Here is a 10788-nt window from a genome sequence, read left to right as displayed (position 1 = left end):
TGGTCTCATTCCACGTCTGCGAAGGGAAGTCAGATCACAGGTCTGAAGTCTCTGCTGTTATCAAGCCCATTATTAAAATGTGAATATCAGCTCGTTGGCATGCAGTCGGGTGTTTTGTCCCTGGAATGGATTTAGAGGAGGCTTACCAGGTAGTTGGAGAATTCGGTAGATACCAGAAAAGGATGGTCACCATCCTGGTTCTCCTACAGGTAACGTTAACGTTAACTGAAGATAGACGCAGATCCATTAACACCGGGCAGACTTGTGTTTGTTGTGGTAAATTCCTGTATATTTCTGATCACACAAGCCAGTAATTATGCAAAATTCACATCTGATAAATCAAACCTTTGAAGCCATGTCACATTTGCATCTTATCCGCAGCAATGGGATGTCTTTGCTTTAATTTGCCTTAGTTTCAGTGAATCATTTACTTTTAAATGTATATACTTATGCCATTAGTTTTGGCTTTCTATGTTAAGACACTGGAATCCAGGATTGACATTACTTTGTTGCCCCTGAAAACTGAAAATATTTGTATCTTCCCCGGGAACACATGATAGGTTAAAAAAAATTGATAGCCTGAATGCACTGTAAGTCGCTTTGGATAAGAGCGTCTGCTAAATGCATACATTTAAGTTAATTTAATTTGTATAGCAAGTAATATCTTGGATTCATTTTAAACTGCTTCTTTCATTTCCTTTCAAACTTTACTTCCAAAATGTGTTCTTCCTTGCCTATTACTCAATAAGAGACAAGAAAAAAAAAGTGAAATAGTCATATATTATAATGAGATTTTAAAAACTATAAACTCACCCAAGCCTGTTTAATGTTGTTTATCTCATATCAGATCAACACAGAATTGTAATTTTGTGGTAAAAAGGGATAAAGTTAATATTATAAAAGTAGTGTTTTTTTCTTAACTGTCCTCTTCTATCACATTGATAGGATATAGTAATGAGGTTCTTTCTTAAGTTTAATATATTTGAAATAACCTAAATAAGTTATGGCCATAATGTAATGTCAGTTTTAATTGAAAATAAAGAGAAAATGAGATTAAATCATTCTAGTGGACATCTCTACCATAAGAGAGTAATTTGCACTGATTTGAGATCTGTTTGGATATAGTTCATTTAATGGTACTGGGAAACTGGGCATACATTGTTAAAAGTAACTTGAAATATGTCTTGTTTACAGATTTATATGGCATGTCAGTCCATGCTCATCATTTTAGTGGGTGCTGTGCCAGAATATCACATAGAACCTGTTACTGGACGTCTGGATGATGATATAACACAAAGTGTGAAATTCACAGAAGATGTCAGCTCAATCGTGACTGAGGTAAGAGACTGTCATCAATTCAGCACGTTAAACAAATTTGTCTTAAACTCAAGCTCTTCTTTTCAAATACAAATCTAACCTATACTTGACATCAAATAAAGAAGAAACAGTTTTTCATCCATATTTCATCGGTTTGAAATTTCTTCTGATCTTTTCTTTTAGTGGGACTTGTTTAAGCATGAAGCCTACAAAGTGAACTTGGCTGGGTCCCTGTTTTTTGCAGGTCTCTTGATCGGAAATGTCTTGTTTGGTCCACTCTCTGACAAGATCGGCAGGAAGCCGGTTTTCCTCACTGGTAGGATGGAGCTGAACTGGTTTCTGTACTTTGTAATAATCTTAAATTTCACATTATTATAGTGCTTGCAAGGCATCAAACATTCTGCTAAGGACTATACTAAACCTATATCCCTAATTATACAAAATAAATAAACACAATACACACAGATATACTACGTAAACAAAAACTTTTATTTTGGATGCTATTAATTGTTGCCCATCGCTATATAAAAATTAAAATGACTTGAATTTAAGTAATATAGAATTAAATTGGAAAATGTTTCATTTGATAGAATGTTTCATAATGATCATTGTAATATTTGTATACTGAATTGTGAGTGGTCTTTTCTTTCTTTTTTTTTTATATCCATTTAATCATATATAACTGCTTTACTTTGCAAAGATGTCATGCTGATTTTCTTATACAACCGACTGAAAACCAAAAGCATAGAAACAAATATGAAACCTAAACGTAACAGTTTAACATGTTGTTAAGGGGACCTCTATTAAAACTGTTCTCTCTCAGGTCTGTTTTTTGAGGTCTTGTTTGGGTATGGAACAGCGTTAGCACCCAGTTATGAGATATTTGCGTTGTCTCGGCTGCTGGTGGGGATGATGAATGGAGGAATGGCGTTGGTCTGCTTTGTTCTCACTCAGGAATATGTGGGAAAGTCCTATTGGGCTATGACAGGTGCACATGAATTCATATTTGAAGCAGTTTTGTTGGTTACTTTTAATGTAGTCATATAAAGGTACTATGGTTGTCTGTGTTTCAGGGACTTTGACCAATATGACCTTTGCAGTGGGCATCACTCTGTTTGCCGCATTGGGTTATTATGTTCGGCCGTGGCGGGACCTAGCGACTGCAGCCAACTGTCCTGGACTTTTGCTCTTCCTGCTCTGTGTGTAAGTGAGCGGTCCTGTTAAACTATAGCACTGTTACTTCATTAAAAGCCACCAGGAAGATACTGGCCCAATTGATTTATGTTCAGTGAAAGGGTGCATTGTAAAGCTGCACTTGGTGTTGCTTTTAGGACACGTTTAGTATGGAGCAGAATCATAAATGTTTAAAAGAGTTTTTATGTGTTTGATAAAGGAAGTGCACCAAAAAAGTAGTTAAAAAAATATTATTTTTTTAGTGATTTGAAGGAAATCCAACTCAGAGTAAAATCAGTAATTTTATGAAATATTAATACAATTTATGATAAACGTATTCTGTTTCAAAATATATTAAAATTGTATTTATTCCTGTGATAGTGAAGCTACATTTTCAGCAGCCATTACTCCAGTTTTGGGTGTCACATGATCTTTCAAAAATAATACAGATATGCTAATTTGGTGCTCAAGAAACATTTATTATCATCAATGTTGAATATTATTCTTTGTAATTCTTATTCTTTGTAACAATATAAATGTCTTTACTGCCAATTCTAAGCAAAATAATGTATCCTTACTGAATAAAATATCATATAATATTTTTATAAATGGGGCGAAAGAGCAAAAAAAAAAAAACTCAACCTCCAGGAAAAATATTGAGCTTGCATCATAATAAAAATACTCAGGAAAAATAGCCCCGTCAAAAGGTTCCAATCATATTTAAATCTTAACTAAAATGTCATAATGTTTCTTGAACGTGAGAAATCAGAATACGTCTGAAGATATGTCTGTGGCAGGACTTTGCCAGAATCTCCACGCTGGCTTTATTCTCGGGGTCACACGGAGAAGGCTGAGGACATCCTGCAGGATTTTGCTGTGAGGAACGGGAAAGGCAGAATTCTAGTGAAGCTCCGGCGGGCCGTCGGCACCAGTGCCCCGAAGGGGTCCAGTCCTGGGGTTTTCCAGCTGGTCACACATCCCATACTGCGCTGGAGGACTGTGGTGCTCATGTATGTGTGGTGAGTGTATTTATTTTGCAAAGCTATGTCTTCACTTCACTCTTACAGCATGATGACAAAGGTTTGTGTATTTTAGTATGATCATTCTGTGTGCTTGTTTGTGTGTGTTGCAGGTATTCGTGTAGCCTTGTGTATTACGGGTTGACCCTCAGTGCCGGTGAAGATAAAGGTAATCGTTACCTTAGCGTTGCCATGTATGGCCTGGTGGAACTCCCTGCGTATCCGCTCTGCATGTACTTCATTAACAAACAGTGGTAAACACACAATCACATCCACAAGCTGCAGTGGCACTCTCTCACATTATTACCTGAGTGTGTTTGTTTTGTTTTGTTTTGGTTTTTAGGGCAGGCCGGAGGAAGTCAATGTCCTATTTTCTTGCATTTGCAGGCATATCCTGTCTGCTCACGATGTTTGTACCTGAATCAGGTGATCATTTTCTCAAGTAAATTGTTTTAATGCTGCTTGGTTTAAGTTTTTGTTATTTATGCATTTCATTATTACAGTAATGCTCTACGATACGTTTGGGGGTCATGCACAATTAGTCAAAAGTGAAATAATTTACATTTTCAAAATGTTTTTGAAAGAAGTGTCTTATGCTGCATAAAAAAAAAATAATAATACAGTAAAATAAATAAATAAATATAATTTATTTAATTTTTATTTAATTGTAAAATGTAATTTGTTCTTGTGTTGGCAAAGCTGAATTTTCAGCCATAGTGCATATATTTTCTGTAAGCGTAAATGATGCATTTATACTTTGGTTGTCTAAAGCACGTTGTTTCCCTTCCTCAGGGTCCTTATTAAGTGCCACGTCTCTGGCTCTAGTGGGAAAACTGATGGTCAGTGCTGCATTTAATATTGTGTATGTGTATACGTCAGAGCTCTACCCAACTGTGATCAGGTACAGTCAACGCCTTCGCTGTATTTGTGATACGACACATCTTTTGTGGTCTAGCTCTTTTGCATTTGTCATTTTCAGAAAAGATGTCTATTAAAACAAGTGTGAAATTGTATGTCTTTACAGAATAGGATTCTGTGCTTGAGCAAACAGTGCCCTGTAGTGTAAACTATTATGTATAATCCGAAAGTCCCTCAGTGTAAGTGTTGGGTTAATTCTAACGTAAATTTGTTTGTGTGTGTTAGGAATGCAGGGTTAGGTGTGTGTTCCATGTCCTGTAGAGTTGGGGGAATTCTTGCACCGTTCGTGCCAAGTATGGTAAGCAGCTATAAACTGTGAGATTTGAGAAATGCCATGTTTTTCAGCTAAATAATAGTTTCTTGTGTGATTAATAAATTATTATTTTATTCATATATTATTATTATTATTATAATATTGATTTATGTTCTGATTTATTGGTAATTGTCCAGAAATCATTGCACACCTCCATGCCATTTATGGTGTTCTGTTTGAGTGGGATTTCGGCGGCTTGCCTGGGGCTCCTTCTGCCTGAGACACTTAATAAACCTTCTGCTGAAACACTTGATGAACTGTCCAGCCACACCTACCAGCGAATCTTACAGCCGCAGGTAAACATAAGCATGACAGAATTGTAATTTTACAAGATTATTAATGCCTGTCTACATAACTTCCTAGAAATCTCAATTCTGATTGGATGATCATGGCATTCTGCAGCCAAATATTTTTTTATATAGTTTATGTCTCCTTACATTAGCATTTACTGTTATGCATTTGCAGCTGAAATCTATGTTTCATGTCTGTGTGGTTATAAGTTAGATTTGAAATAAACAGTCAGGTGATCACAAAAATATGCCATTAAGTTTTTAGTTATTATTGCTGTATAAGAATCCCAGAGAGACCTTTTCTTCATAATAGATTGTTGTGTTTTTTATAGGTTCACCTTTTGGAGGAAAAGCATTTAATTGACCACAAGGGGACTGATAGTGACTGAGACAAAGACCTTGAGAGCATTTCTTACACTTGTTTACATACATTCCTTGACCATGTTCAGAATGGTGTGCCATATACTAACTCACCGAAAGACTAAAGGTGCCTTCCAGAAGAAATCTGTCTGCTCAAAGGATCAATTCAACAGATTTAACTGTCAGGACTATTTTTAAATAATGGAAAAGGGACTAGATTCTCATTCGTAAGCTCTTTTCTGATAATGTGTGTCAATTATGACAACTAATTTAATGTGTTTACTGCCATTTATGAACAAATGACTTGTTCTGTTGTTTTAATGTGTTTGTGTGTGTGTGTGTGTGTGTGTAAGAGAGAGAGAGAGCTGTGACATTACATTCATCAGCATGTGTATATATTATCATTCAATTCATAATTAATAATGGCTGCAAATTTCTGTGATGCAGAATCTTTCTTTTAGGTTGTTTTAAAGAAATAGTTCACTCAAAAATTATAATTGTAATTTACTATTTCAAATCTTTACTGACAGATTTTCTGTCATGCTCATATGCTGGTATTCTGTGCCACATGTTGATTTTTGTTATTTAATTTTTAAACTTACGTTCAATCACTTGGACACTAGATGTGAAATTCAAGAAATATCAGTGGATAAATTAGATTTGGGATTCATACTTTTATTACTGGCGTTTGTTTTAGACTGGTGTTACACTGAAAAAATATATATATAATGTCAGCATGTTAGTTTGGATCAACCTGAGGGTGAATAATAGAAGAATTTTTATTTTTTTATATAACTTTTATTGACCATTATTTTTCTTCAAAGGAAGAAGTGAAGTGTTGAACACATACATATTTGTGTATATTTATGTACATTGCTAAACATGCATTTGTTTTTATTTTAAAAGTTTGGGGGAAAGCTTTTAAATAAATGCCTCCCGTATAATGCGCGTGAATGTACATGTCCATCTGTCACCAGTAGATGGCACTGTTGAAGGCCACCTCCCCTGAACTGAGGTCACCTTTAACCTGTTCCAGTCCTAGTGGTGATGATGTCAGCGTTGACGCAGGTGAGCAGTGCTCAGGTAAACCACAGGATTCAGGAGCTGGGAGTTTCAAAGAAGCCGACACAAAACGTTCAACCACAAACCTGTTTTATTTTATTTTTTTGGTTTTCCGTTTCTTTTTCCTTGCTGTAATCGCAGCCTGTGGCACTGCATGTAGCTGACAGAACAGGTTACGAGAGAGTAAGCATTAACTATAATAACTGTTTTCATTCTGTAAGTCTTCATCCAAGGTCTGGCAGGCGTTATATCACCCTGCGCAAGGAGATAAACCGCAGATACAGAAGGTGTGGTCTCTTGAGTGCATCATTTATACCCTGTGTTCAACTTGTATTAAAAAAATAAAATAAACAGCTACATTTCTCTGTAATAATGAACACCCCCCGAACCGTGATTTCGACCGAGGGGGCCACCAACCCCCACAACTCCCCTGCCCCTCAGGAGGTCTGTGCATGCCACTGCCTCACATTGATACACATGATAATGTGTTGTAGTTGTGGTTTCATGTTGAAAATACTGCTTGCTTGACTGCTTTTTTATGCAATCGATGAGCACAGAAAGCTGTGTGATGGGATGGGCTTCATATAGAAGAATTTCTATAGATGAGCAAACTGAATGCTGTTTCCAGAAGACTGTTCTCCCAAATCAAAGTGGAAAGTATAAACGTCTGTGTTAACTTTTTTTTTATGTAAAGGAAGTCTATAAGCCTGGAGTGATGTCACGTTCCTGCTTTCAGCTCATCATTGCATTCAGAAAGCACAACAACTGTCACACGCCTTTACAGAAAAGTAGCTCAGGTTCAATATCAGGTCACTATCATTGTTTGTACGTGGGTGTGGGAAGAGAATGTTCAAGAGGTGAGCCATCGACAGAGGTATGAAGCCTGAGGAGGAAGCCAGATTTCTGGAAAATCATAGAACAAAATGACCTGAGACTGAACTCGCAAGATAATTGCTGCAGGCCATACTGTACCGGTTCTGTCTGTATATGCAAAACAACTTGTGAATATAATGTCTTCAGAATAAAAGATTAAAATAACAGGGATAAAAAAAACCTAAACTCTTTTGTTTGTTTTAAAGGGGTTAATTGATGTTGCTAAAAAGAACATTATTTTGTGAAATGTGTTATGCAGTTTAAGGTAAAAAAAAAAAAAAATTTTTTTACACATGCTGTACATTATTGTTGCTCATCTATCCTCCGCCTTTCTGAAACGCATCAATTTCTACAAAGCTCATCGTTCTGAAAAGTGAGGTGTAATGTGATTGGCCAGCTATCCAGTGCGTTGTGATTGGCCGAATGCTTCAAGAATGTGTCGGAAATGCTACGCCGCTTACCGTACTGTGATGCTGTGTGTCCCAGCTCAACGAGACAAAACCAATAAAACCCATTATAAATGAGGCATTTGTTCCATCCAGTGGGAACATAATAATGGATTATAATGACGTATACTGTTATTTTACGCATTGCATTGCATCGCGCCACATAAACATAAAACCATGTTATCCATTTGTGATCAGAGAAATGACAAACAACACTAGGCCTACTCTACACTGCTCAAAACTAGCCTTCGAATCTTCAAAACCTACTTAGGGACTGTGAGAACAGAAAGCACTGTAGTCTACTCTACTTGGTTCAGGAATCAGCCCTCCATAAAACGTGCTGCACACATCTGAATATTTGGGTTGAACTTTTCTGTGTTGTAAATACAATGTAACCACTCATGTCATGCCCCTTTTTTTGGAAGGCCAAACAAAGAATTTTCGTTTTTTCCAACGAAACACACAGTGTCTTCACAACATGACGGTGGCAGTGGCAGCAACAATAAAGTTAGTAACATTGCCAGGTTCAGTCCTGGAACAAGCTCTGTTTGAACAAAAGCCAGAACCAATGCCACAAAGGGTGTGTCATAGTGATGACGCACGTGATTATTTATCTATCTATCTGTCTGTCTCTCTCTCTGTCTATCTAGTGTTAATGGAGATTATGAGCAAATTGTAAGGACTTTCAGAATGCTTAAATTTTAGTTCAGATTCGACTTTCCTTACCTACTTGAGAATAATAAATATTAAAAGGTGTATGGATAAGGAGACACCATAAAACACTAAGATAAAACAAACAGAAATAAACATCTGGTAATATGCTTATCCAAACTCTTTGAAATGTTTTTTATTTTATTTTTAATAGATACAGTCAAATATTGCCTTTTATTATTATGCTATTTTACATAAGTACATGTATTTCAAGACAAAACAACAATATACATAAAGTTAATATATAAAGTATGTAAATATAAATAAAGTATATTGAAAAGTTACAACAACATCAAATATCTCAGGATGTACTTCAAGTAAATTATTAAAATAATTAAAAGATCAGGAGATTTCCAACCTTGATCCTGGAGGACCGCCTTCCTGCCTGATTTATCTGTAACCCTAATTAACACCTGAACCTGGTAATCAAGGCCTCCAAGGTCACTAGAACCTTCCAGACACGTGTGCTGGAAAAAGTTGGTTTAAAACTCCACAAGAAAGTGCTCCTCAAGGATCACTAGTTCACAAAAAAGGTTGGAAACTCCTGTTATGTGCTTTTTTTTTTCTTTTTAGATGATCCAAGATGTGGCTTTTGCTCTCATGCAACATTTTATTTTTATTTATTTTCTCAGAAGAGTGATGGTTCAGCTGTCCAATGGAAATTATAGAAATATTATTTAGCAAAACATGCAAATGTAAACCCATGCAACACAAAGTAAATGCATGCAGTTAGCCAAGCTAGTCTGAATGACATTTGAAAAGATTTTTTATCATTTTGTGACAGTATCACTAGTAACCATCTAGACCGATGACAGATTTGTGAATTGAGATGCCACTATACTGTATATATAATCCCATACGATTTTAGCTCTAAAAAGTGCATTTACCCATGAAACTCCACCAAGTCCTCCCTGAATATTTGTAGACACTCAGTCGAGCTGAACCTATTCATTCAGACGCATTTTTGCTGCATCAAAAGCTTATGCAGATGTGCTGACATTGGGTGTAGCATTATTGTTGCGCTGATTCTTCTTTATTAAAGCATGTCAATCACTGTTATTGAAGCCTGAAATCCCTCCCAACTTCTGTTTCAGTGTCTGATGAATGACTTTAAGAATGCAGCACTGCGTGCACATTTGCATTGATTCACCCAAAGGCTGTGGGGAGAATTTCTGTATAACACAAATTCAGTCAACTCAGGTCAACAGCAAGTCCTGTCACAGTGAGCTGGATATTTTCCCTCATGTTTTCCTCGTGAATGAATATTCCCCTTAAGGGAAGTACAGTAGGCACATGTGCACCTGAGGTGAAGATGATTATGTTCCAAAGAACAACAGGAAATAATGTGATCTATAGCCGGTTATTTGAATATGCAGTAAACTGTAGAAGTCATGTCGAGGTGATATCCTCATTTTTACGAATGCTGAATTTGAATCTATCTATCTATCTATCTATCTATCTATCTATCTATCTATCTATCTATCTATCTATCTATCTATCTATCTATCGATCTCTATCTGGCATATTGATTTATTAATAAAATAATGCATAGGCCTACACTGAACGATTAAGGATGTGCAGCAAATGTGTGTTCACTTACCTTTGCCCTTGTTTTGTGAACTCTAACTACAGAGGGGTGATGTGCACGTGTGTGTGTGTGTATGTGTGTTTGGGTCAGGATGCATTTGTGCTGTGGGGTAATTACAGTGTAGACACCAGCTGCTGCTTCTGCATTCCAACACACATACTGATACTGCCAACAGAGGTCATGACACACCACACACGGCTTCCACCGTGACTGATCCCTAACAAACAATTCACATGGTACCTGTAGCTGATGACGTTCATTCTCAAATGGGTTTAGCTGAAAGACCATTCAGAATATAACAGTCAGATTTCGACATTTAACTCTTCACCAGAGTAGGTAAGTTAGGATGGCTGATAGTAACCTTTGTAGTGTGTTTAAGTCATTTGGCACTTACAAATCATGCTGTTTAAAGCGCTGTCAGTCAGATGATTGAAGGTGTGACATTATCTATACACACATACACAAAAAGTAATCCGGTTCAGAAGTTCAGCTGAACTATGATCCTGCCTCGGGGCACGATGGAACAATAAAATGGGAAATAGGATGATACTGCATGGATTACAAAGGAAATGTATTTGTTAGACCAAACTAGTTGAAAGGGAAAAAAAGACGACTGTTAACACTGACTTCTTCAGCAGAGCAGAAACTCATTTTTTGTTTTGCTAATTTATTTGACTTTGTATATATTTCCCTTTTCCCCGTTTTATTTTTATATGAT

The 10788-nt window shown here is 36.5% G+C and overlaps 1 protein-coding gene across 2 annotated transcripts; it reads left to right on the top strand.

Annotated features, from left to right (window-relative positions):
* Position 1: 1 nt before the first annotated feature.
* LOC127933588 (solute carrier family 22 member 15-like) lies at positions 2 to 6339 on the top strand. 2 transcript variants are annotated; one of them, XM_052530658.1, is made up of 12 exons: positions 2 to 149; positions 1195 to 1338; positions 1501 to 1633; positions 2141 to 2305; positions 2391 to 2520; positions 3288 to 3509; positions 3623 to 3763; positions 3853 to 3935; positions 4302 to 4410; positions 4653 to 4725; positions 4878 to 5036; positions 5363 to 6339. In XM_052530658.1, the coding sequence occupies exons 1-12, from the start codon at positions 126 to 128 to the stop codon at positions 5417 to 5419; spliced, it is 1440 nt and encodes a 479-aa protein (XP_052386618.1). In that variant the 5' UTR covers positions 2 to 125; the 3' UTR covers positions 5420 to 6339. The 2 variants fall into 2 exon arrangements, with proteins under 2 accessions (XP_052386618.1, XP_052386617.1); XM_052530657.1 differs by having other exon boundaries at positions 2 to 209.
* Positions 6340 to 10788: the final 4449 nt, after the last annotated feature.

The sequence above is a fragment of the Carassius gibelio genome, chromosome A17 (genome assembly GCF_023724105.1).
Source record: "Carassius gibelio isolate Cgi1373 ecotype wild population from Czech Republic chromosome A17, carGib1.2-hapl.c, whole genome shotgun sequence".
Classification (NCBI taxonomy): domain Eukaryota; kingdom Metazoa; phylum Chordata; class Actinopteri; order Cypriniformes; family Cyprinidae; genus Carassius; species Carassius gibelio.
This window is presented reverse-complemented; position numbering and strand designations above follow the sequence as displayed.